This window comes from Ambystoma mexicanum, chromosome 1q, assembly GCF_040938575.1.
Source record: "Ambystoma mexicanum isolate Mex_15411 chromosome 1q, UKY_AmexF1_1, whole genome shotgun sequence".
In the NCBI taxonomy this organism is placed as follows: domain Eukaryota; kingdom Metazoa; phylum Chordata; class Amphibia; order Caudata; family Ambystomatidae; genus Ambystoma; species Ambystoma mexicanum.
Window position 1 is genome coordinate 541,269,144 of NC_090922.1, and position 27,908 is coordinate 541,297,051.

The following is a 27,908-nucleotide window of genomic DNA, read 5'->3' on the forward strand; positions in this document are numbered from 1 at the left end:
AGGGGTATCCATGATTCCTCACCACCTCTCTCACAGGAGCAGGTTGGGTCTCCGGTATCTTAGTTGGAGGGGTTGTGGCAAAGCATTGTACAAGCTTCCACCTAGATCTAGTATTAACTTGGTTAGGGGTCACTCTTCTAACCCTAGGATTTACAATGGTGTCTTCAGCAGAAGATCCCAATGTCTTAAGGTGTTTAGCCTGAGACCTTCTGGATTTCCACCAGCTTTGAGGTTTACCTGTCCTCAAAGGCCTAGATAGGTTTCCAACTTGTCTATCCACCTCTTCCTCAAAAGCAGTGTGGATAGACAAGTTGACTTTAGAATTGGAATTGAAATGTTGGAGCATGGTTTAGGCTCCCATTTCCCTAAAATTCTAGTCTTAGATTTGCTTTTGTTAGAGGTTGCCCTACCAACATAAGGGCTTACAGTAGAGTCCTCAGTAGAGGATCCCACAGGTTTAGAGTTGTCTCTTGAAACAAAGACCCTAGCCTTTGGGGAACACCTAGGCACCTCTCCTGTAGATGTAGTTGGAGTCACAGGCTTTATATTAGAAGGCCTAGCAAGATAACAATTCTTAGATTTCTTATTACTCTTTTGGTAGTTCACTTTCTCAGGCCTGGAAGTTGCCTTCTGGGCACTCTGAACTAAAGGAGAAAACTCAATTCCTACCTCAGGGTCAAGGAAACTTCTTGCCCTCTTAGGTTTGGTAAAAACACCTAAGCTTTTCACATCCATCTGGATCACCTCCACTGTAGGTAGGATTTCAGGTGTATCCAGTTTTAGAGTTTTAGGTATCCAGTTTAAGGTTTTCATGTGGTTCAGCCACTACAGAGTTAATTCGAGGGGCTTTTATTCACAAGGACACACACCACACAAAGTGTCTGACATGAACACCAGGGTTCTTGTCAGGCCTAGGAATTGCCTTCCCAGTAGTTGGTAGAGAGTCCAGGTTTCGAGATTCAAGGATTCAAGGACGCCCTTTACTGTCTGTGAGGTTTCAGAGGAACTTTCTACCTCAGGCTCAGCTGAAGGCAGAGTCACATCAATGACTTCAACACAGTTTTTACACAGTGTTATAGATTGGGTAGGAACACTTAAGTTCCTATCCACAGAGTAAAACACTTCCACTCTACGTGGGTATTCAAGAGGTTCTTCCACGTCAGTGTGAACTGAAGGTGGGGTCACACCAGTGCCCTGGTTAATGACATCACACCATATTAGTACTAGGACAGAAGTTTCTAGGTTTGTGGGAACTTGTTGAACTACTTCTATGTGGTTTTTCAAGAGGCTCAGTCACCTTTGCAGCAGCTGAAGGTGGGGTCACAGAGGTGACCTCTAGCTTTGTGGTCATAGGGGCTTTTCCCCTATTTGAAGTTATGGGTTCTACACCCAAGTTCCCTATACATTGTGACAGTAAATGCCTTTTATCTCTAACAAAGGGTCTCCTAAGGGGACCTCTCTCACTTCAAGGTTAAGAGCCTCAACCTTTCTACAAGGTGGCTCAGCTGAGCCTAAGGCCACAGATTTTCTGCTACACTCTGTGTTGACAGATTCCTTAAGAGAGATGGAGATGGCACTGTTAGACCTACCTTTATTCTCACGGTTCCTTATGGGGCTTAGATATTGAGAAGCTTTTTAATTATGAGAGCTTCTTTTACCATATCCCAGTTACTACTTTTAGTGACATTTAAATCCAAGATCACTTGGTAGTCTCTCTTGGGAAGCCTACAAAGAACCCAGGGTATTCTATCACTCTCACACAGACCAAACCTTTTACAAGTGAGGTCAAAGGTTTTCATCCATACAACAATGTCACATTCCAGATCATACTGACTCGCCAGTCCTGTGATCCTGGAAATGTCAGGCGCAGAACACTCTGAAAAAGAAGTGTCCAGAAACCTGTCTTTGATAGATGGGTTATTTGTTCTCTCACTCTACCAAGTCTGCAGGTTGTGGTTCCACAGTAGTTGCCTTTTATAAAATTCCAGAGACATTTCAGAAGTCATGGTATGAGGTAAGGTAGAGGCAGGAGAAGGAGAGGTAGGCGAACTAACATCCTCCTCATCAGAACCCTCAGATTACTCCTCAGAGGAGTTTGGACAGCTGTTTGAACCCTCATCGTCTCCACTCTCAGTAATATTGTTAGAAGTGAACATAGGTTCACTGGAGCCATTCTTATGGTCCCACAACCTTTGAATTAAATAAAGTTTACTTCTTTAACAATTGAGGCCCTTCTCTTTACGCATTGTGAACAATCTTTCCATTGCAACATAAAAGCAGGTCATGGTGTTGGTTCTTGTGTTAAATACAATACGTACATTTTTTTTTGGCTAAACCAAACCTACTGGATGGTTTCCTTTGGACACAAAGTATATCAATAATCAGTGTGATGCAATCTACATTTATCCCAGTGCATGCCACCAGTTTTAGGACAGTTTTTCTGAAGTCCAACTAAGGGTTTAGTAAAACCATTCAACTGAGGCAGTACAAGACTCCACTCTTAGTACAAGGCTGTACCACCTGAGGTCATGGTAGCGTAGATGTAGCAGCCAGGCTTTTCTTACGAGGTAGAGAGGGCTTTAGAATCAGTTCAAATGAAATTGTAATTGATACATGTACACAATCACTGGAGTAGGTCAAAATGCTTATCAAACCAAAGAAAAGAAAGGTATAGATTGCTATTCGTTATACTAGTCCACAGAGATTTAATCCTAACTTCACAGGTCCATCCCTAAAATGTATGTGGCTTTGTGGTCATATGTTCAGCAAAGTTCCATACAGTTTTCTGAAGCTGGAAAAATTAAGGTAGCGTCTCAGGGGTCCAATAAATAGTTCCAACTGTTAGGGCACAAAGTTAATCTAACTAACAAACGTGTTCCCAACTTTCTGAGTGCTTGTGTGATAAAAGCATGGGCAAAGCCAAAGTAATACAAACGTCTCTAAAAGTTATCAAAACCTTTAAAAGGGAGTTAGGGGTACAGGTAAGTATTGCTACAACTCACCCCGATATGCCGATTCATTGTGAGACTTGGCAGGTCGGTTGAAAAAGGTCCAAGGTTTTCTAGCCTTCAGCCTCAGCCCTTTTTCCCCAGGGGTTGCACGTTCAAGCACTTCTCCGGTAATCGACTAATGCTGGTGCAGGGTTTTCCAGTTGAGAAATGCAAAAGAACTCGATGCAGGTCCCTCTCAGGACAGGACTGGACGCAGGTAAGTAGTTTTGGATGACTGCCACCCATGCACAGTGACGCAAAGGAATTCACTTGCATCGGTCAGACTTTGCCTTCTATCTCTGGTCCCCTTGAGGCTAGGACTACGAAATTTCACAGAGGTAAGTCTTGTTGCACAAGCTGAAGATTCCCCCAAGTGTTCCCAAGAATAGTGAGATAGTGTTTCTTACTTACCTTTTCCTTTTGTGGGTCCAGCACACACAACCCTATGTGGCGTGCTGGGGGGTTACATAGTAACTCCTTATCCCACTTCTCATGTAACTTTGGTACCATAACTAATTTGAATGGCTGGTGGCAGTGGTTACTTTTTTACTACTTTTTGTTCAGGGTTCATGCAGGCCGATTCCTCAGCTGCAGTACAGCCCCCATGGGTGACAATTTTTCCAAAATGGCCCCTGTCTTCCATTTTTGCCATTTCATGTTTGTTAGTTCCCTCTGGGCTTTTACTCTGTTGTTTTAACTAGGTTTGAGCCCTTTGTGTGTTTTGCCTTTGGTGGGTCAAAAAGTGAGGGAGGAGTCCAAAACTTCACTGACCTTTGTTTGTAGGCATGCCTGGCCAAAACCAGTTCCAACTGGGCGGGTGGCTTTCCTAGAGGAAGACCCCCCATCCCCTTGTGATTGACAGCTGTAGGGCTATAAATGAATGGGATTTCTCATAAAAAGCGAGGCTTTTAGGACTACAGGCAGAGTCGACCACTGGAACATATCCGACGAAGAGGACGAGCAGATACGCCAGCAGCACCTTCCAGGACCGCAGAATCGCTGGTGAAGCCTAGCAGCTGTGCTGACCTCGTTTTCATTTCAACAGGGAAGATCCATGCAGTACGACATCCTCCCTTGAGCTGGTGGGACCAACCAGCCTCGAGACCTGATTCATTTTGGCTCATCCGCCAAACTTGCTGCTGCTTTCCTAGGCTGCAGAATCCCAATGCCTAGGGACCCCTGACCATTACCAAGTGCATCATCTTGCAGAGATCGAATCCAGCCAAAACTTTGTGGTCACCTTCAAGACCCTCCAGAAGTAGAAAATGTTCATCCAGTGTCCACTCACCAGAGTCCAGGAACAAGGGACTGAGGAAACTCCAACCAAAGCTATTTGTTTCTTTTTGGTGTTGAAAAATGGGTCCCAAAACCAGAAAGAGCTGCTGAATCGTGTGGAATCCATTGTTGCCAAGTCCCTCTCCAGAGCGCTGCCCCAGAAGCCCACCAGACGTCCTCCCATTCACCACCACGACCAAGGACCAGGAACAAGCATCTGCATCACTGCATCAGGAAGGCATCCAGCTGGAACCTCTTCTTCAATTCTAAGGTACTGTGGGGGTTGTGGTATAACTACCTTTTGCCATTTGTAGCGCTCCCTGGATTGGGAAGTACTATTTGAACCTCTCTAGAGTTCAATTCAACTCACCTGTGCAGGCCTTCCAGCGTGTGCTCCATCAAGTGGGCTCCCCTTGAGATCCTGTGATTTTTCAACAAACTCCTGACTGTTTGATAACATTTTTCTAAGAAAATCTGCATCAGAACTCGAACTGTCCCATTGACTTTAACTGTCCTGGTTCCTAAAGGCTCACCTTCTGAACCCTACTGGTTTGGCAGTGCTTGTTCAATTACAGGTTTTAATTGTTGACCCTAATATTGCAGGGATAAAAGACTGCCTACATACCTCTGGGGGAAACTATCTATTTAACCAGTTATAAGTGTGTTCTACTTTAACTCTAACCATTTTCCCTCCTCAACCCAATTTAGTAATGGTGAACAAAAATAAGTGCTAATATTGACCTTGATTGATGTCACTCTGTGTGCTGGACCATGTTTAGCATAGAAAAGAATTACTCACCTGCATTATTGGTCCTTGTTTAAATGAATTCTGTCTTCCATTGAATGTTTCTTTTAGTTGCTGCTTTTTAAAGAATGCTTAATTTGCCTTGTATATATGTAACTAATGTACTATAACTCTTAAGTGTGTAAGTGTTTACTTGGTGCCTTGTGTTTACTGATTTCATTGTGCTACTCTACAGCTCACATTACCCCTCCTAAGATAAGCCTGGCTGCTCGGTCACTCTACAAATTTGTATAATACAGGCCTATATTAAGGGTTGTGTCTGCCTAATACCAAGAGATAAGTCTTGTGAAGTTCCACACAAGTTGGACCTTACAAAATCTTACATAACGTGGACTTAACGAGTGAGTGGTAGAGTGAATAGGGGAGAGAACGAGTGTTAAGGGGAGGGAACAAGTTTGAGGGGGAGGGAACGAGTGGGGGGAGTGGAAGAGAGAACAAGGGAGAGGGACAGAGTAAGTGAGCGAGGGACCACAAGAGCAAGAATGAAAGAACAGGGGAGGGCCAGAACAAGCAAACGAGGGAGACAGAGAAAAATAGCACTGCTTTGTGCATGTATTTCATGGAGTATCCTGGTTGTGTGCCACATGCAAATAGTGCATCCAATGAAAGGTGGTTCTGGATGCTAGTTGTCGGGGACTCCAGAGTGTGCACAGTGAGATGGGTCTCTCAGTTAGTTCGGCTCTGACCAAATGTCTTCTATTACAGGTGTCCATTGTTCGCAGTACAAAAATCACTTTGAATCCTAGCACTGAAATGGATGTATCCTTGGTCTACAAAGGCTTCATCTACCCCATGGCCAGCGTCCCTCCACCTTCAGAAGATGTGTCTGTCTGGGCTCGTATTCAGCGGCTCTTCGTCATTGCCAAGCTGGCCCGCGTCCCCAACACTTTGGAGAGCCTGGTAATTGTTTCTGAACCACTTGGGTCCCTTTAAAAAACATCACTGCGTTCTGCTGTTTTTTGAGCCACAATAGGTAACATGTCAGAGTGCCAATAAGGATTCTCTGAAACATTGGAAGAATATGAAGCACTGGTGTGCAGGGGCTGGAATTAGAACTGACGTAACCGCCTATACCAGATCATTCTCATCTTTGCCTCCTAGATGGTTTTGTGCTGAAGTAAATGGCTCAGTCTTATTTCACACTCTTTCTGTCAGGCACCCCTTAACCTACACTCCTCACCCCAATTTCCTTCATCAACTCTTATAGTAGAAGTAGCAGATGTTCATGTTCTTTACTCAACGCATTCCACTTTTGCCTTACAGGAGGAAGTGGGGCGCTGGACTGTACAGCAAGAGAAAGAGCGACGTGCTCTTCAGCGAAACAGCGGGGAGCGCCTCTTCCCCCGTCCTGAGCGTGGCAACAAGTATGCAGTGCAAATTGAAGGGTACCTCAACAACTCTGGTAATGGGCAGACCAGCGAGCTTACCCTGACATGGAATCGTACTGGTGTTCTTGGTGGCAGCGTAAGTCCTTCCTTTCCTTTCAGAAGAATGGAGAGTGGCAGAGCCGATCTCCTCTTTATATTGTCTAGGCCTGGTGTAGATGTTTACACATGGCTGTTTTCCCTCTTGCAGTAGTCTATCTTCTTATATTCATGTCATCTTACATTTTGTGTGTTGAATCTTCTATAAAGCTTTAGGCTTGGCAGACTATTCCTTCATCGTTGCTAGGAGGGGTTTTCAGAATACTACTGGTGTTGTGTGCAGGGAGACCAACTATAGTAATGCGTGGTGCTTTTTCCTTTTAAGTTAATCCTGATCATCACTGGTCAGGCTTATTGAGCAGCAAGTATTTATTCTTAGGAGAAGCGGAGACCAGTGTAAAGTACAGATCATACACCCACACTCCCAAGTAAAGCATTGTCCACACACGTGGTAAGCACTGGAAATATATATGCACAACAGCAATGTGCCTAAAGGTCAACCTCAACTATAAAGTAAGTACGCAGGTGTAGACACAAAAAACAGTAATGGGATCCAAAGGACACCAGCAAACGACTGCGATGAATAGCACGAATTTGTCTCTTCTCCTTAAGGGGGAGTTCCTCCTTCCCTGTGAGGTGAGCCCACTCTGCAATACCCTCCCTAGGGTTAGAGGCAAGTGGGACCTCACCAGGAGAGACTCCCCCTGTAGGGACAAGAACTCCCGCTCCTGTGAGGAACTCCCTAGAGAGTCTCCTAAGTTTAAATCTTCTACAAAGAAGTAACTTATATGTGTTATTGTAAAGCAGAAATTGTAAATATTCCTTTAAGGGAAGAACTTAATTCTACTGAGACGAAAATGATGAATAATGAAGACAAAGGGCTTCAAGAAACCACATAATTGAACAGGAGAGAAGAAGCTAAGCCTCGGAAGGCCCACAGCGAAATTACCTCTGCAAGGTGGGGGGTGGGGATTGGGAACTCTGGAGAGCTCAGGAGTTTCGAGCAGACTGCCAAGCTGGAGTCGAGGAAGCGGATGTGCAGCGTCCTAAATACTGGGGAGAGAGAAGCAGTAAGCAGTGGCGTGGCCACAGCGAGCCAGTGGTCGAGCGGAGGTCATGTCAAACACACAGACACGGAGATACTGAGCACCTATCAAAAAGGGCGAGACCGGGAATGAGAGGATGCAAGAGAGAAAGGTTGCGGATGAGGGAAGGAGAAACCCGAACGAAACAGAAACCTGGTAGCGTTATCCCTGAGACAAGCAGGTAACAGGGAAAGCGGGGAAACCCGGGGAGGAGACAGTAAATCTTTATATGGACATTCATACTCGTCCCAGTCGATATCCTGAGAACATACCATTGAGAAGAACAGAAGTGAATGAAAATCAATATGTAGACATTCTTACTAGTCCCAGTCAATACAAGGAGAATATACCAGTAAGAAGAAGCACAATTAATAAAAAACATTATTTGAACATTCATACTTGGCACAGTCAATATAATGGAATCCATCATTCTGAGAATCATGATAAAAATATCCTGATTCAAACAAGTCAAGATAACCAGGAAATAGCCTGGAGAATAAGAGGAGGAAAAGAGGATCGTTATCAGAGTACTCATCCTTGTCACAGTCGAGGCAACGAAGAAACAGAACAAAGGAAGAAAAGGAGAATCATTATGAAACCATTCTTACCCAGCTCAGTAAAAATGTAGAAAGCATAATCAAGAGGGACAAAGAGAGGTACAAATCTCAGAGAATAATCAGACTTGTTATAGTCACAGTAAAGAAAGCCACATAGAATCATAGAAAGGGTGGATAACTCTACCCTGGGGAAAGGAAAGAAAAAGTATTGGAAATAGTATCAAAGAAAAAGGTAATCAACCAAGGATAGAGACTGATAAGAGGAGAGATATCAGTATCATATCAAGAGACTTGCATATCGAGAAGGGCAAGAAGAACTATATGAACTAATTAAAGTAGTCACAAGAAATTATCTGAAGATTAGTTTTTGAACATAACTTGCAAGAAGCAAGTACCCATGACAAAGGAGCCATTATCTCGTCCTTAGTTGTTATTGAAAGTGGTAGGGTCAGTTAGGGTTAGTTTGTGACAGTGTACAGTTTATTTAAAGACATTCACTGATGGCTGACTAGCACCTTAGTTTTGTTAGGTAGGGAATAACGAATAGAAATGGGTAAAGATGGACATTTACCTTTTTCTTTAATTATAATGCCTATAATTCCTTTAAGACATATTGAGAAATGTCTAACAGGAGTCTGTGTCCTTCTGACCCGTCACACGCCTTAAACCAAACAACACAAAGTGATACACATTTGCATTTTAAGGTGGGAGGAAACGATGAATAGGAATGTAACATAGCTTTAGAAAAAATGAAGTACAAATTCACAATTCTGACTACTATATTTAAAAGGCAAGCCCTGGGCCCTGTTCAAATGTCCGAGGCAAGTGTTGTAAATGTTAAAGGACATTTGTACCGCGCACTATCGCCACTGGAGTGGTCCCCTGGCGGCTCTGAAAGAGGAAGGGAGGGTGAGTTAGTGGGAGGAAGCAGGAAAAGTGCAAGAGAGCAGTGATGTGCTGTTGACGGCCAGAGCCTGGTGAGTCCGTTGGCTGGGCCTGGGGTGTTTGCGACCGGTGGTAGTCATGTACTGTTGTGGAAGTCTGTGTGTTTTTGTTTTGTTGTTGCAATGTAGTGAAGTTTGTGCGTTTTGCTGTGCTGTAGGTTTGTGGCTGTTTGGTTTGGAGTTTGAGGTGTGTGCAGGGGTGGAAATTGTTAGTAGAATTGGTTAGTTGGCATCTCTATCATGAATTGAGGCGCTGGGCTTGCAAAGTCCCTCCTGATGCTCCTCTGTCCTGATCTGGGCCCATCTTGCACTAAGGTCCCTTTGACATCTGGCCCCCACCTCAACCAGCCTCCATCACAACGCCACCTGTCCTCCTTTCTTGCTCTTGTGGCCAGTGCACCTGCCCATGTCCACCACTCAGCTAGTGTTGGGATTGCCAGTAACTAAGGTGGGGTGAAGATGGGATTGGCTGGGATAGTCGACTCCGTCTCAATGGGTATCACCTGTGTTTGAGTCTATCCAGTTTCACCGGTCCGGCATCTGTCGGTTCTGGGGCTGTCAGTGTCCTTTCCAGTTCCGTCATCCTTTTTCTCTGTTGTCTCGGTTTTCAGTTTGAGTCTGTGGTCTTGAAGAGCCAGGTTTTTACTAATTTCCTGAATTTGTGGTGATCTTCGGTGTTTCTGATCTCTTTTGGGATGATGTTCCAGGTTTTTGCAGCTAAGTGATAGAAGGAGGTGCCTCCAAGTTTTTTCTTAAGGTATGGTTTTCGTTCCAGGCGGTAGTTGGTACAAGAGGTAGTTGAAAGATTTATTTTTGCTGCTTTCCCTTTGCAGACGTTTATAGAATTCCCTGAAATGTATGCTATAGTTTGATACCTGACCTGACCTTTTAAAGGGGTAAGTAAAGCGTTTTTGATTTACTTTCTTTGCTTAGCTCATCTTTTCTGGGGGCACTGATCAGTCCTTATGGCTATCAGTGCATGCCGACCCTGTCCCAGATTATGAAATTACTTGTTTTTTAGCTGCACATACCCCCAGCATCTAGTGATTTCACAATCACAAACAAACTGTAAACTTGGACGTTTATTTAAAAACTACAATGAAATAGAAAGAGGGAGCGTTGGCTTTGGGACACAGAGTAGAGATGTGTGTTGGTCCAGAGAGGGAGTGGAAACCGTGGTCGTTGGTCCAGAGAGCAAGGGGTAGGCCAGAGAGGGGAGTGACTCTGGTAAAGAAGGAGCGAAGAACAGATTGGGTGAAAGGATCGGAGGAACAGCGCAATAGACTGGGGAAAAAGGAATGCGAGATACAGAAGGAGCAAGAGATTGGGGGAACAAGGGGGAAACTTGGGCAAAGAGATACTGAGAACGAATCAAGGACTGGAGAGTGCAAGAGGAACTGGAGTGAGTAAGGTGTGAGTTGTGAGCATGGTTGGGAGTATGGCAGGGACTAAGGAGATTAAGCTGTGACTTGGCAATGTGACTCTGCTAGTGAGTGTGCACATGACTGGCAGAGTGAGAGGTTTATGGGTGTAAGTTGTGATGGAGAATTGGTGAGTGTTGGTGACTGGAGAACATAGAAGGGGGAAAATCTGCACGATTACAAGTGAGAACATTCAGTAAACCTAACATAAAATAGACATGCACATCACACAAAAAAGGAAGAGCAAAACGAGCCCTGTTCTTTTGAGCTTGGCCCATCTGGGACTCTGTCTTCTAAATTGATAGCAAATAACATATAAATGCAGCAAATAATGACAACCTGGCTTTCTTGAAGACTCACTCTCAATGCCTTTTTCTTGCATCAGGACATGTATGCCCAGTTCTCTCAACTACCAGTCAATGGAAATGTGCTGAACAAAATAAAGTTGTTTCCCAGCAAAATGTGCTTTTTTAATGCTGCCAAATATTCAGTTTAATGCTGCAATATCCTGGCGCGTCTGGCCGACACATCACCTTTACAGTGAGGTGCGGCAGGGATACTTTGTGTCCACTTTTTTTATCTGTTTTAGTAACATTTGTGTTCCTTTCATGATGTGTCTAAAACAGGCCTTGTCAGTGGATATTTTTCTACAGTGGTTTTCATTTTGGCATTTTACTGCTTAATGCCATTTTGAGTACCATATACTCGGAAATGGCTGTGCCATGCGTTTTTCGCCTGTCCTTGGGCCATCTTGTCCTTTGGCTGCCTTCTTGCCATCTTGAATCAGATAATACCATAAAAATAAAGCCTTTTCTGAGGGAAAGCAATGGAGTTTGTTCTTGGCCACATGTGGAGACTGGGATGGTCCCAGTCCATATCTTGGCCAAAACCTGTCTGTTGTTGGGCAGATGTGATTGGACAGTCCCAGGCAGTTTGGATGGTTCAGATCCTTACCATGGGAGGTCGAGTTTAAGATAAAAGTAGGACTGCTGTAGCCAATCTTCAGATCGTGTTTGGAGCCAAGACCAATTAAAGAAGGTGCAGCCCACTGATGTCACGAGGATGTTCCTTGCAGCCACCCAGCATTGCCTTCAGCAAAGTCCAGACAAAGCCCTAATCCTCTGTGCTGATCTCCTGAAACCCCCCATGAGTGCTTCAACCTTTGGACCAGAAGGAGCAACCAGTCCTGACCCCTGCTCGAGGATCCTGCCCTGGAAGCTATCTGAAGTGTCCCGCGACCACTGTCTGGAATAACCAGCTTCCTCCTGGCTCCTTTGTTGCACTGGTCACCATCCTGAGTTCGAACCTGGGACTCTGCAGGCTCTCGGGTTGTTAGGCAAGATTCATCCTCTTGCAGTTGCTGCTCTCCAAAATGAAGAGGGGCCTTGCAGGAATAGCGTCTTAGTCTCTGCCACAAGGGTCACCATCCACCAACTGAGCGTGGGACCTTTGCTTCTGCCTTTCTTCATGTCCGAGGGTCCCCTGAGGTGAGAATTGTGGTTGTCTTCCTCTCCTCATGCCTAGGTCGTCCAACTGCCAATCCACAGAAACTGTCTCGACATAGCGCATAATCGCTTGATCACAATACCCAATACCGAAAACGACCACTGCACCCATGACTGCTGGACTTCCTGCAATGGAACCAACACTGATAGTAAGTGGGTGGTTTCTGAAGTATTCTGAGTAAGGGGGGCGAACGTATACCCCAGTCACTCGTAGAGAAGCAGACGTGTACATCATTGATAGAACCCTCCCCCTCACCTCCTACATACTTGATGATGAGCAGGAAGACACTATGCATGACACCAGGTATTATTCCAATACCGCATCAAGTATATGAGCGATGTTATGCACTCAGACAGCCATACCAAATGTACCCCCGAACTGAAGTGGTAGCAGGAAATCTGCAGACACCGCTGAATATCGAAGGGCTGTAAAGGAAATCTGACTGTTGCAAATGTATGTCATAACGAGAAGATACAATGATGCACAGAAACAATTTGAGAATACTTAAAGAATGAAGTTGTAACTGAAGAAACAAAGTAAACATGTATACGAGTGAGAAGACCCCATACATACAAAGAAGATAAGTAACCAGATGAGTAGTAAATGTATATATGCAGAAACATAAGGTAGATGAGCCACATAGACAGAGGAGACAAGACAGAGGTGCTGGTGGTATGTCCCCCCCTGATCCTTCACTCTGGGTGTCTTATTTTTGGCCTCCTCTCCCCGTTCCGACGGCTAAGGTGAAGAATTTAGTAGTGGTCCTGTCTGCCTCCCTCTCTATGGACGCTCAAGTATCTGTAGTTTGCCAAGCTGGCCATTTCCATCATAAATATTGAAACGGTGCTTCCCGTGTTACCGCCCACACTGCGCCCGCCGGTGGTTGCGGCCATGGTGCTGAGCCGATTGGACTATTGTAACCCCCTATATTTGGCTCAGCCCAAGGGTATAGCCCAACGGCTCCAGTGCCTGCAAAGTCTTTCTGCTCAGGTGGCAACTAGATCACCTTCCAGGGATCACATTTTGCCAGTTCTGCGTTCTTTGCACTAGCTTCCGGTGGCTCAGCGTATCGGGTTTAAGGCGCTTTGCTGATGCACTAACCCACAAATTGTTAGCAAAAGATTATCCTTCCAGGGTGATAAGAAATGCTTCAAAAAGAGCCTACAATAACAACCGTGAGGCTCTTTTAGAGAAAACTAACAAAACAAAGAAAGAGATAGGCACTGTATTTGTTAATACCGTTACCAATCTGTCTTATAAAATCAAATCCATTATCAAAAAAACATGGACGAAAGTATACCAGGGCAAAGATGTGTTTCCGCCCTTGATAGCTTTCAAGAAAAGTCAAAGTTTGCGTATTATGCTCATCAGAAACGATGTGACGGAAACTCATACACAACCTGTCAGACAAACGAGATTATGGGGATTGCCAGAAGTAAAGGGACATTTTCCCTGCGGACAATACAGCATGTGTGCTCAAACCAAAGAAATTAGATCTGTTCAGATTTTGCCAAATGTTCTGTGGGTTCTTTCTGAAATGACTAATTGTAATACCTCTAATGTTGTGTATTTGATCACATGCCCTTGTGGCCTACATTACGTGGGGAAGACCAACAGACAATGTAGAGTCTGCATGGTGGAACACCGCAGTTGTATCAAAAATAAAGTCATAAAGGCACCACTAGTCAAACGTTTTGTTGAAATGAAACATGGCCACAATGATTTCACTTGGCTCATACTGAAAAAGGTTTGTGGACACAACAAAGCTGATACAATTAAATTTGGAGCAGAAAGTTATTTTCAAGTTACAAAGTCATGTGTTGGGGCATAATGAGAGCATTGATTGGCATGTGGTTAGTTCAACTTGAATATGATTATTGCATGACCGTGTTTATGGATTGTGGTAGACCTGGGCCAATACTCATTGACAAAAAATTAACCTTGTAGTATTCCTCCTTCAAACCCTAGCGTTCGTTCCATACATTGTGTGTTCCTAGCTCTTTGGAGTGATGACAGCAAGAATGTTCTTTCATAATATTGACATCCATGGTGTTTAAAATTGTGGTTGCATTCATTTGTTTTTGCAATATATATATTTTTTCTGCAAATTTGTTTGAAATATGTCACCTATTTTACATTATATTGTAGATCATCTGTCTTCAACATTTGTCATGTACCAAGGATTTCTTCAACACCGGCTGTGTGTCTGGCCCTTGTTTCCATAGTTGATCTACCCCAGTGTGACCTTTTTAAGATGGCACTGTGCTTAGTTTGTGTTTTCAGAGCACCGTTGAATCTTTCAGGGAGAGACTTTTCTAGTCCTTTTTAGTGTCTTTGACACTGCACATGTTACAGTAATGGGGATAGCGTTGCCGGTCGTTTGAACACACGGTACCTTGTTTGATAGCCATTCGCTATTGTTTAGAGCCCGAATTGATGACCATGTGAGCACTCGCTGCGGCAGCATACAGGTGAGCACTCTGCCGATGCAATGCTTGGTTGTTGGTATTGTGCGCCTCATCGCGTCACCATGCCCTCCGCCCCAGCCATGGGTGTATATTAATTATTTTGCCATACTTGAGGGACCTGGATGTAAGCCATTTTATTGTGATGCATGACACCCACTTAATATTGTGGTTGCATACTGTTGTTGCGACTGTACTCGGTAACTGGGTTTATCAGCTGTATGTTGCTGGTGGGGCACTGTCCATTGAAGACACAGCGTGTTGTTCATAAAGCATGTACCGAAGGCCGTGTGAGTTCCGGTCTTAGCATTACAGAGGTGTTCACTTTGCATGTGTTGTTATAATGGTGCACCCATTGACCTCCATTACCACGCAGCCCCAGCCACGGGTGCAAATTACCCTGTCACATCGGGGTTATAAGGGTGCCAGTCAATCGATTCGGATGCTGAGTGAGTCACCTATTGGCTATTGAGAGTGTTCACTGGTGTCATTTGTGTTGCTATCTTACACTTGGGGTGATTGCTCAGTGGTGATCAGCTTATTGTTGCTGATGATGTGACTACTGGACTTCGTTTACAGATTTATACAGGATTTGGCAAGAGTGTTTTGGATCCGGTCCTTTGAGTGCATCGAATATGGATTGCTCAGAGTTCATTATTTGATGTCTTCATTGTGTGAGGTCTGGTTTTAAACAGAGCTATTGGTCTCTGTTGTTTGTCACTACAGGTTTTGCTATACCTTGGCGTACAGAGACGCCCCACTGAATTATCGGTTTCCCATTGGCGGGAGATAGGTATTTTGTCACCACAAGACGCCTGCCAGTGTTTCACCATTTGGAGGTAAATTATAGTGTTCCAATCTGTGGAACCTGCAGAGGTCGGCCGATTGAATGGCTTTCCATAGCATGCTCCAGTTGATATTGCTCCACTCTGTGCTATCCCTGTTCCCCCCCCCAGTTCTCATTAGCATCCTGTTTTCTTTTTATTTATAGGCCCCAGCGTTTTGCCATTGTGGGTGCCAGAAATAACCCAGTCAACACGGTGTTCAAGAGATTTTTGGATTTTACAAATAATCCCCTGAAGAATCTTCTCCCTAGATTGGGCTTGATGAACAGAAACATGTCGGGATTGATATTTTAACGACACATTGAGATTGTTGTTTTTTGTTATGTGATTTCTTGTGTCCTGTGGATTTGTATGATTGGTTTTTGATGTTTTAGATTCAGTTTCTTCCAATATTAGAAGTGTCACTGTGTTATGTTAGGGTTGTTCATATGTTTTAGATATTTTCAATCAAATTAAATAAATATTGTTTTTGTAAGGTAATCAACGCATGCAGTCCATTTTTTCAGGACGTGAAGTGCCGGAGATCATACAGAGGTGCTAAATTGGGGTGGGAAGGTGTGAGTTGAGCGAGTGGAGTTAGGAATCATCTTACTCCTTACTTTATTATATAAATCCAAGTGTTTGCCTTCACTTCATTCGTAATCCCGCAAATGAGCTTTAGCTGTTAACACTCACATTCGCCATCCGTTCTCAGTCGGCTCTCCATGCACAGCCCAGTCCTTTTTTTGCCAGCGCTGGCCATCTTGCTTTGTTGTCTCCTCGCTTGACACAAACTTTCCACTGCTTGATAGTTTATATATTCACCACCTCAAGTCTCCAGCTTTCGCGTGGACGGGCTCTGCCCCTTCTTACATCGGTGGTTCCATTTATAGGCCCAAATGTTCAATTATAACTCTGTTGCATTGCAGGATTAATTCGGGTCAGCAGGAGCACCAAGGGAGACACGTCCTACTTCATGGCCTCTTGGATGCACCCCCCCCCTTTTGCAACCTTATGGTTATTTGCATGATGTGTCCATGATGTGATGGTGGCAACAGATATTTTTCTACCATGTATTTCTAGAATCTCGTATGCACTTTTGTCTGCTTCCTTTTATAATAACTGGTTAGGACTTGTTATCTTATGTTGAGGTTTCATTATACTGTTTTGCTTTAAATGCCTAATTTCTTTACGTTTTTGTAGCAGACATAAGACGGTAGATTGCAGCCCTCTAAACACGCACAAAAAATCCAGAAGGTAGACCTTGAATTCTAATCTGTTAACTAAATCACACATCCCTGTTTAGACCTAACATTCTCACGACACCCTCTATTAACGGTACACAATAACTGAGGCCCAGGGTGTGAAGGCTAGTCAAAGGCCGGATTATGTAAATTAAGTCCCATAAGGGCCCATCCTAAGAGGATTGCTGTCCCAAACATCAATATAACCATTAGCTTAAAGGATCTAGCAGGATTCAGAGACCTTCAGGAAGGCAGGATTGTGCTTTTGCTCCCAAGGAAGCTGTTGTCAAAATCCCACTGTCGGTTATATGTGCCCATATTTCCTTGCAACTTTCGCATATGTAGAACCGGGCCATACGGGGCATAAATAGAGGGGCTTTGCCCACTGATTTCTTGAGCATGGTTTTCTACATGCCTTGGCTCGCCATGATACTGTTGAAGGCTAAAGTCTGGCCATAGACCATCTTTGTGTCCTTAAGCACTTTGCACACAAGCCAAGGCTTTTGGTAATCATGACATACATGAGGAGACCCCAAAAAGTGAGGGTTTTTTTATCACTTTCGGTGAGCTTTTGCAAAATTCAGATTTCTGACAAACACCCCTCCTAAATGGTCTTGGGGGGGCATAGGGGGGCTTAGGGAGGTAAGCATAAGGGCTTTGCCGTCCTTTGGTTTCTTGGGCATGGCTCCAACATGCCCAGGCTTGCCATGTAGTGAGTAAACCCCAGACATACTCCGTTGCGCAGCGAACACCTCCTCTACTGCTCTCTCTCCCCTTGTTCTTACACCTCATAGAATAGAGCTGAGTTCCACAATAAATTTGATCCAAATGTACACATGGCCTCTCTGTCTTTTCCTTCAGTCCTTGCTGTGCATCCTATTTATCCCTCCACCTCATCACAACTATCTACTCGACTTTGCTTCTCCCTACCACTACTGAATTTTCTATCGTACTTCTCCTTAGCCTCTCTGACAGGTAAAGTGCTTCAATGTCTAAACTATGGAACGAGGCGCTAATCAAATGCAAGATAGCATTTTACCACATTATGTCTTTTGCAGCACCTGTTCACGTGGATTTTCAGAATCAGCCCTGTGGACAGATTCAGAGAGGCCACCCTATACTAATGAACAGGGACACACACCATGCCTAGTCAAACTATTTTTAGTGTGATTGAACAGCAAGGGTTAGGAGATGAGTGGTGAAGGATTTAGTTAAGCACACACAGAACACTCTTAATTAGGAGTGTCACAGTATTGGATTTATGGCGGTATGATAACCTTCTTGCCAAATTAACGGTATATCATGGTTATCGCGGTATAGCAGGTGAAGTAAAATAATCTTAACAAATATTTTCTTAAAGGTCATAAATTGTCAGCATTTTGAAACTTGTCTCTGCACATTTTTAGCTGATCTTCCAGGAATCTAAGGCGGCTGTGGATTTGGTCTTTCATGGTGCTCACTCGTTGATCACCTTGAATGAAAGAGTGACTAGTGGAAGTGTTAAAATGCACATTTTTAGCAATGAGCTTGCTGCTCAATCACAGGTCATCGTTTTGAAAATCGGCCTCGACCTGCATTATTTTGGAACTACATGGCATGGGCATCAGGACCCCTCCCTGCGATCAGTCATAAAAGTTTGTTTTGATAACGCTTTATCCCATTAAAGGGAGAAAAGTCACTCATGCGAGGTCTGAAACCCCATGTCATTGTGTTTCTTTTGTCAAAATGTCATAGCCAACACACACTCACCAAAAGGTTGCATATTGATCAAATCACTATAGCTTGTTTACCATCTGCCTGGTGTATTATGAAGGTCTGATGTTGGAGTCACCACTGTCCATGTAATCCTAACAGGACAGCGTTCAGTGGGCGCTGTTGATTTCTTTCTTGGTTCTTGCAATACATGCTCATTTACCTTCTTAAAGATAGTGGCACAAAAACGTTTTGAAAATGACAAAGTTAAAATACATATCGGTACAAATATGGCCTAGACCACCACAGCCCCATCATTACCATTCTCCCCAGGTCTGAGCGCAATAGGACCCTTGTCATGTGAGTTCAGACGGAGGAATGCTTTCATGTGTGGTGTCGCAAATCGAGGATAGACCTGAGAAATATCTCACCCCCATTGCTCTGGATACTTCAAATTGAATGTAGAATCTGTCCCGCCTGCTTGAGTCAGGTGCCATATGCAGAAGGCAGGTGAAGGATCAGGCGAAGCAACAACTCTAGTGCCAATGTGTAAATCTACACGGAGGACAGTGGGGTGGGGGGAAGTTTATATGCTAGCATAAACCACTGATATGCCCAGTGTTCATAAAGTCTACAGAGCTGATGTTTATTGTGGACATGCAACAGAAGGGCATCCAATTCATTCCCACCTTTGAATTCTGGGATGTGTAGTTCTCCATCTTTCAAATTGCTGGGAAAACTACAAATCGGCTCATCTTCAACCCGACTCTACTGATCACAGAGAAAGAGCAGTCACATCATCAAAGTTGCAATTACTAATGTGGCCTCACTTTCCCTATGCTCTTGTATGCCAAACCCCACATCCCACAGTGCAACATCCAGAATGTGCAGCACTTGCTTACTGCTGCCTTTCCAAATCAGATTGAAAAGCTCACTTAATAGCTGGAGGCCCTAAAACGGTATACTGGTTAAACAATGTGACGGTTATTATAGTTCAATTAAGCTGTTCACTGTATCTATAGTGGTATACTGTTATACCATTACACCCCTACTCTTAATAATACAACTTAGGCAGAATGTATGAAAGTACAGTTATTTATTTAGGCCTTAGACAAACACTTATCAATGAAAAAACAGAGCTTAGTAACGCACTGAACCTTTCACTACTAATACACACACAGAGCCCTACAGATAGGTGGTGTATCGGCCTAAAATAAGCAAATACTCCCAAAAAATGAAAATGGAGTGTACATCACAGCAAAATATAGGAAACGGATAGGCAGGAACTTGTGCCCCTCCTTTCATCCAAACCACTCCATGGATATGTTTAGACCAGTAGTGAAAGTTATACCACAGGAAGAAACAGCTATTACTACTGTCTGACAATGTACATGAATAAGTGCAATAAAATAATTATTACAAAAACATTTTTACGTTTTCTAGTTAAAATATGTACTTGCTTAGAAAATTCTCCCATTGGTATTTGTACTCCCCAAAAAATCATTTTACTTCCAACTTTAAAAAATAGGGAGTAAAATCTTATCTAGAGCACTGAATACATATTCCCCTTGATGTGCTCTGCTAAGAGCATGAACACTTAAGTTTAAAGTACAGTTAGAATCACTTTTCAAGGTATTATAACTTTTGCAAAGCAAGTGATTAAAGAACTAAACCAGGTAAGTAATCAACGCTTTCAGAACTAGTAGGTTATGAAAAAAAGTTATCAAATACCATACAAAAGCTTAGAAATAAGGTACTATCCTCAAAATGTCCTTCCTTAGTGAGATGATGGGGGCATATGTCTCAATTCAAGTCTTTTCAGAAGGCTAGGAGTCTCTTTAAGAAGATTGAACAAGTGTTAGCTTACACCAACAGGTAGTTTGTAAGTGTTCTAAAGTTCAGTAAATAAAGGAGGTAAGTCATTAAAATGCCCGCTCCAAATGCAACCACGTTATGGGAGACCATTAGAGAGTACCAGGTCAGAACACTATTCAAGGCTAAGCAAAGGGGAAATATGGCTAGGACTTAAAGCCCATACAACCATATAGCGACGGGGCGATGGTGGGCGAAACAGGTATGCTTACTCACTCCATGTATCTGATTCACTCGGGGACCAGCGTAAGAGTTCCAGAATTTGCTGGGCATTCTGGATTAGTTTCTTTGTTTCATTGGGGTAACCCCAGGGGTTGCATGTCCCGACAGACCCAGCTCCCACATCTGCCTACACTAACATGCCACCACTTTGCCTACAAAAGCTGGAGCTTTTCCTGGGAAAGGGCTTACCATATATCGACATTCGGGCCACTTCAGAACAGGAAGAAGGTCAAACTACAAGATGGCCAAAGGACAAGCGAAAATCTCATGGCATGGCCATTTTAGAGTGTATGGTACTTTAAATGATATTAAGTGGTAAAAAGGGCATAGGACTACAAAAAAGAAAACACTAGAAATGTATCTGCTGCCACCAGCCCATCATGGACACATTATGCAAGCAAGCAAAAGGTACCAAAAACAAGGTAACGGGCACAAAGTGTCACTACTGAAATACACATAATGTGATGTGTGCAGGGAAAAATAAACAACGTATTTTTCGAGGGGATTGGGGCCGACGTATTCTATATCTATGACAGTAATCACCACAGCTGTGCTGCTTTGGAAAATCTTTCGGCTCCTGCGTTGATGACGTCGATATGCTGTCCTCGAGGGCCTCCGTCGAGCTGACGTCACTGGATGTTATAAGTAGGACGCACGACGCCCGTAGCCTCAGTTCCATTTTTTCCGCGAACGTGTTTGCTTCAGAGATCTCGGCGCGCCTCGGTTCTACTTAATCCTGTTCTTTCGGTTCTTCGAACCTGTTCGTTTGTGTATTGAAATGATGTCTTCGGCTTCTTCCACCCCGCAGTCGGGTTTTAAGAAGTGTGGGGGACGCTTGCCTCTGGTGCCTCAGGGAGGACCACGATACGGATGACTGTGTCGACTGCCAGTCGCTTACATCGAAGGCCTTGCGGGAGCGTAAGAAGAAGTTGTCAGTGGGTAAGGTGGCCAAGTTCAGTGGATCGCGACTTCCGGGACTTTCGACGGACGATTTGAGGGGCGACTCTGCATCGTCGTCGTGAGCCCGGGGGTCTCGGTCCAGGAGTCGGTCTCGCCATTCCTCTGCCTCTTCGAGGCACTCACAGAAGCATTCCACTCCTGAGGAATGGGATTCCTTCCGAAAGGAGATGATTGTGATTTTTCAATCGCAGGGCTTCAGTCCGTCCGCGCCGTCAAGGGCGCCGGCCGTGACCTTGCTAGAGACACCACTCGTAGGCCTTTGGGCTCGAGCGGTCGTCACAACCACCGGGCACCTTCGAGGTCCCTGTCGGACGAGGATGATCGCTCTAGACATGCCCGTTCCGCGTCCCGGTCCTCGACGCCCTTGAGACCGCGTGAGCCTGTGAAGTCTTCGAGGAACTCTCTCGAGGCTCTGCCTCAGAGGAAGTCGGCGACGCCATCGGAGCCCAGGCTGTCGAAGGACACGCCAGGGGCTCCGCCCTCGAGGCCTGTGTCGACGCCGTCGAAGTTGTCTGCGCCTCGCTCAACGTCGATGCCGATTCCGTTGACGCCCTCAACGCTTTTCGAGGCTGCTTTGTCAGAGGTACCCCGTGGCACGGTGGAACCCCCCAGAAAGGCTCTGGCCAAGGCTAAGAATGTCTTTGTCCCTTTTTCTGTGCCCTCTTTCTGACCTCTGGATTATATTTCTGAAGGGGATGAGGGATCTGAGGAAGGTTTGGTGCCTGAGGAGGTGCCTGACCAGATTTTGTCTGGCCACAGCCAGATTGAAGACCTGCGTCAGTCACTGCACGACGCCAGTGGTCTGGACACCTCTCCGGAGGTGGAGTTCTGTCGGCCTGAGCCTGGCATGCCGAGTCCTCGTACCGGCGCCTTATGTCGAGGGTCATGGAATACTTGGGGTGGTCTGCGCCACCTGTGGATTTTCTGCAGGATGACCTGACTGACATCCTCGACCAAGGTCCTCCAACTGACCCGGAACTGCCATTCCATGTTGCTTTGCAAAGAAGGGTGGCTGCAGCTTGGACTGCTCCGGAGAGTCTCCCGGCAGTGAGCAAGTATTTGCCGCGAAAATACCGTCCATCCAGTAGTGACCCCTGCTACTTGACCACGCACCCCACTCCGGAGAGTTTGTTGGTGCAGGCGGCCACGGCCCCAGCAAAGCAGGCGTCGTACCTACCATCCCTCCTGATGGGGTTGACAAGCATTTTGATGGCTGGGCGAAGAAAGTGTTTTCTTCGGGGGGGCATGGCTTTACAGGCAGCCAACTCCGTGTATGCCTTGTCACGTTTCATGCAAACTCTGTGGAAATGTATTTCCTTGGCGGCTGAACATATTCCCGAAGGGGAGGAACGGGATGGTTTTCTTGCTATTGTACAGGATGCCAAGGATGCCATGTGTAAGGCTGTTCATTCGCATTTGTACATGGCAGATTGTGTCAGCCGGTCCATGGCGGCGAGCACCGTAGTTAGCAGGTTTGCATGGTTGCGGAAGTCGTGGTTTGCTCCTGATGTGCAGGTCCGGCTCCTCAACATGCCCTTTGATGGTGAACATCTTTTTCGCAGCAAGGCTGACGAGAGCCTTGAGAGGTTGCAGACCTCCAAAGCTGCAGCGAAGTCGTTGAGTGCTGCAGTTCGCCAACCTCCGCCTTTTCGTCCTAGGGGACAGCAATGGAGGGGAGGTTCCTTTCGTTATTACTCATCCTTTGGTAAAGCGAGAGGAGCTGTCAGTCAAAGGGGCCACCGTAAGAGTGCCAGAGGTGGAAAACAGGGTACTCGAGGTGCCAAGGCCGCTCGGGCAGTTGCCCCTTTGCCCTCGGGCACTGCCGCAGCCGCTTCAGCTCAGTCATGAGGCCTTGTCCTATGGTTCGCCGGTTGGGGGGATGGCTGGCGCAGCATCTTGTAGAGTGGCGTGCCACTACTTCAGATGTGTGGGTCTGGAGATCATAGCCCACGGCTACTGTCTTCCTTTCCGTCAGTGGCCTCACGACAATCCACCAGGAATCTCTCTTTGAAGAGTCCGGATCCGCTCCTTGCGGAGGAAATTCAATCCCTGCTGGAGAAAGGCGCCATAGAACTGGTGCCTGTAGCGTGAGGAACAGGGGATGGTATTCCCCTAATTTATTGATTTCGAAGAAAGACGTAGGATTGAGGCCCATCATGGACTTGTGCGGTTTGAACAAGCTCCTCAGGAAGGACAAGTTCAAGATGGTTACTCTTTCTCAAGTCCTCCAGGCTCTTGAACTTCAGGACTGGTTGGTGTCTCTCGACCTCAAGGATGCTTATTTTCATGTGCCGATCTATCCAAAGCACAAGAATTACCTGAGGTTCGCAGTTGGCGACTCTCACTTTCAGTTTCGGGTCCTGCCGTTCGGATTGATCTCTGCCCCGAGGGTATTCACCAAGCTCATGGTGGTGGTGGCAGCGTATCTCAGGAAAGGGGGATTCACGTCTACCCCTACCTGGAAGATTGATTGATCATCTGTCCGTCACCTGCCACTCCCTTCACAGGCTGGGCATCTCCCTTAACTTAAATAAGTCCCATTCGACGCCAACCCAGCGGCTCCAGTACATCGGCGCAGTGCTAGACACTTCCCGGGGGCAGTGTTTTCCTCCCCAGGTGAGGGCTCATCACATTCAGCAGATGGTGCACAAGTTTCAACACGCCCAGAGTCTCCCGGCGTTCGAGTTCTTGAGGTTGCTCGGCCTCATGGCATCCTGTATTCTTCTGGTGCCGGAGGCCAGATTGCGGATGAGATCTCTGCAATGGGCCCTCGAGATGCAGTGGTCGCAGTCCTCCAGCAGGATGTCGGACCCCGTTCAGGTGCCGCCCTTGGTCGCCCAGGACCTTCTGTGGTGGGCCGTCAAAGGCAATCTGAAGGGGGCTCCGTTTTGGCTACCGTGGCCGGAGGTGACGATCGTGACGGACGCATCCCTCACGGGATGGGGAGCTCATGCCAACGAGTTGACAGTCAGCGGTCGTTGGTCTCTGTTGGAGTCCAGACTCCATATCAATCTGTTGGAGCTGCGGGCCATCAGGCTTGCCCTGAAGGCTTTTCTGCCGACTGTGCGAGGACGGAATGTCCTGATTCTGACGGACAACACAGTAGCCATGCACTACCTCAACAAAAAGGGGGGGGCATGGTCACTTCGTCTGTGCAGGGAGGCGATGCAGCTCTGGTTCTGGGCCATCCAGCAGGAAGTTTCGATCTCGGCAGTTCATCTGGCCGGAGACGAAAACGAGACGGCGGACGGTCTGAGCAGGCAGAGCGCAATCTCTCACGAGTGGGATCTGGCTCAGGAGATTCTCCGGGAGATCTTCGCCCTTTGGGGGACCCCTCAAGTGGATCTCTTCGCCTCCATTGTCAACTGGAAGTGCGAAAGGTTCTGCTCGCGGGAATTTCCTCCAAAAGGAGCCTTAGGAGACGAGTTTGTGGTGGAGTGGTCCTTCCCACTGCTGTACGTGTTTCCTCCAGTCCCCGTCATCCCGCAAGTTCTGCGGAGGTTACGGATGTTCGGTTCCCGGATGATCCTCATTGCTCCGGCTTGGGCTCGGAGGACGTGGTACACGGACCTTCTCGACTTATCCATCTGCCCTCCACGTCGTCTTCCCTACCGAGACGACCTGCTCTCATGGGAGGGGGGTCGGGTTCTCCATCCAGAGCTCAGATCCCTCAACCTTCACGCTTGGCTTCTGAAAGGTTGAGGTATAAGGATTGGGACCACCCTGAAGATGTGATGGAGGTGTTGCTTTCGGCCAAACGGCCGGCAACAAAGTCCCTGTACCTTTTGCCTTTGGCGAAAGTTCTGCGACTTGTGCAGGGTTAAGAATGGGGATCTTTTTTCATGTGACATTCCTGTAGTTCTCTTTTTTGCTTTCGTTGGCCCACAGAGGCCTGCAAGTGGGTACTGTTAAAGGTTACCTGACGGCGCTGTCTATATTTAAGCGCTCATCTGAGGAGTGTTCGTATTTTAAAATTCCTTTAATTTCTCAGTTTCTCAAAGGACTCACTAATGTGTTTCAGCCGGTACCTTTCCATGTGCCTGGTTGGGGATTTGACCCTTGTTCTTAAATTCCTTATGGGTGCTCCGTTTGAGCCTTTACATTCTTGTCCTTTGAGGCTGTTAACCCTTAAAACTGTGTTTCTAGTTACGGTCACTTCCGCTCGCAGAGTGAGTGAGTTGCAGGCACTTTCAGTTAAGCCATCCTTCACTTTGTTTTATAAGGACAGGGTTGTCCTTAGAGTTCGTCCTTTCTTTCTTCCGAAGGTGGTGTCGGAATTTCATTTGAGCCAGAAGGTTATTCTTCCGGCATTTTATCCTCCTCCACATCCTGGTAAGGAAGAGGAGAGGCTCCATAGGTTGGATCCTAGGAGAGCTTTAAGTTTCTACATTTCTCGCACGTCCCGTGTCAGAGTGGACGATCGGCTCTTTATTGGTTACGCTGGAAGGCGTTTGGGACAAGCTGTGACTAAGCAGACTTTGTCTAGATGGATTATCTTGGCAATTTCTGAATGTTACCGCTTGGCGGGTAAGGACCCTCCGGTAGGCTTACGGCCACATTCTACTAGTGGTACGGCTGCCTCTACTGCCCTGCAGAGGGGTGTTCCTATTCGTAACATCTGTGATGCAGCCACTTGGGCTTCGGTCTATACTTTTGTACGTCACTACTCCCTCGATTCTATCCATGGGCAGGATCTGTGGCAAGGCAGTCCTTTACTCTGCAATTTGATTGGGCAGTCTAAATTTCTATATTCTAAATTCTTTTCCCTCCTCCATACATTGGTACTGCTGTGCGAGTCTGTCATAGATATGGAATACGTCAGAGGACCCAATCCCCTCGAAAAACAAGTTAGTCTCTTACCTGGTAACGTTCTTTCGATGGGATGGTCTGACGACTTATTCAATATCGCTCCTTCCCTACCTTCCCCGCTACAGAATTGCTTATGCGATTGCAGCTTACGTTTCCGCAAGGCTTTCTGTGGTCATACTGGCACTGGTTTGGTGCCACACGTTCTGGGGAAAAAACTACAACTGAGGCTACGGGTGTTGTGCGTCCTACTTATAACATCCGGTGACGTCGGCTTGACGGAGGCCCTCGAGGACAGCGTATCGACGTCATCGACACAGGACGCAGACAGATTTTCCAAAGCAGCACAGCTGTGGTGATTACTGTCATAGATATGGACTACATCGTCAGACCACCCCATCGAAAGAATGTTACCAGGTAAGAGAGTAACTTGTTCTTCTATGGAGAACAGAGTTCTACTGCACTGATAGCCAAATTGACTCCAAAACAGATGATTTTAGCAAGACAAGTGAAGCAAAAAGACTTCACTCACCTATACCTGTTGGGTTAGGTTCAACAGAATAGCACAAAGTAGGGTGTCCCATTGATACCTGTCGAGTGAAAGCAGCAAAAAGAAAAATCTTTTTATCAGTACCATATACCCTAAAATGACTGTGTCACAAGAGTTTGCCCTGCCCGTTGGCTATCTTGTATTTTGGCCTTCTTCCTACGATGTAAGGGCGATATTTGTCATATATATGCCACTGCCAGAGGATGGCTCAGGGCAGGGCCTTTGTCTTGGAAACAAGACAGTGCAGAAAAAACACAGGTTTGAATCCTGGTTGCGGGCTTAGAGATTGGTCTCTGGTATTAGTTGCATTATGAAAGATTAATTATATGGTAAGACCTTTCCCAGGTAAAGCCTCTGCTTTTCCTGACAGAGGCGGTATATGCTTGTGGCCAGATGTTGTGGCTGGGACTGTCTCTGGTTTTAGTACACATCCTGGCCTAAAGTGTGTCTGTTACTGTGCAAAGGCAGTGGCCGGAGGCTGTCCATGATTCGAAAGCAGCTGCCAGTTGGAATGGTGCAGATCCTTACCATCGCTTTTGTTGGAGGCGACTCTAGCACAAATCCAGGATTAAAAGGGCAACTCCTGCAGCCATTCTTCAGTTCATCATTGGAGCTAAGACCCCTTTGTAGAGAGTATCTCGCTGAAGACCTGGACTAGTCATTACATCCAGCCCTCATTGTTGCTTCGACCCCTGGACTGGTGAGAACAAACTGTCTCAACGTCCTACCTGAGATCCTGCTCTTAGGAGCCTTTCAGAAGCATCCTGGAATCATATTATGGGCTGACCAGCTTCTTCGTTGGCTGCCTCGCTGCATCGGTTGTCCTGAGTTTGGACTTGGGACTCTGCAAACCCTAAATTTGTAAAGCAAGAAGTCTCTCCCTCTCATTTCTTCCCAACCGGAGATGGCATCTGCCTATACTGACCTTCTGAATTTACTAAATCGTAACTTTCCCAGCCAGTGGTCAGGACCAACCGTGGTTGCCTCACCATGATGGATCCTACTGGATTGAATCCTATCTTCAACCTTGGCCCAATGTTGGTGTGGGGATTGTTGGGGATAATTTTCAGTTTCTGTGCAAATTCACTTTAACCAGAGAGACCCCCAGCACTTTTGTTGGACTCTGGACTTTTTTGATTTATTCTCTTGAGTGAGCGGAACTTTTTACCACTCACTCATTCTTTTTCTCTGACTGGGATACTTATTTTACTGGTTTTGTGTAGTATGCTTTCCTCCATGTGTTTAATACAGGCATCTGATTTTGTG

At 45.8% G+C, this 27,908-nt stretch overlaps 1 protein-coding gene across 1 annotated transcript in view; it reads left to right on the forward strand.

Moving 5' to 3' along the window:
- The window catches only part of MEGF8 (multiple EGF like domains 8), a 1,665,761-nt gene that overhangs the window by 447,990 nt on the left and 1,189,863 nt on the right, over positions 1-27,908 (forward strand). The window contains exons 15-16 of the mRNA XM_069640964.1: positions 5,776-5,970; positions 6,334-6,534. Coding sequence (XP_069497065.1) covers positions 5,776-5,970; positions 6,334-6,534 — 396 coding nt within the window. The remainder of the gene's footprint in view (positions 1-5,775; positions 5,971-6,333; positions 6,535-27,908) is intronic.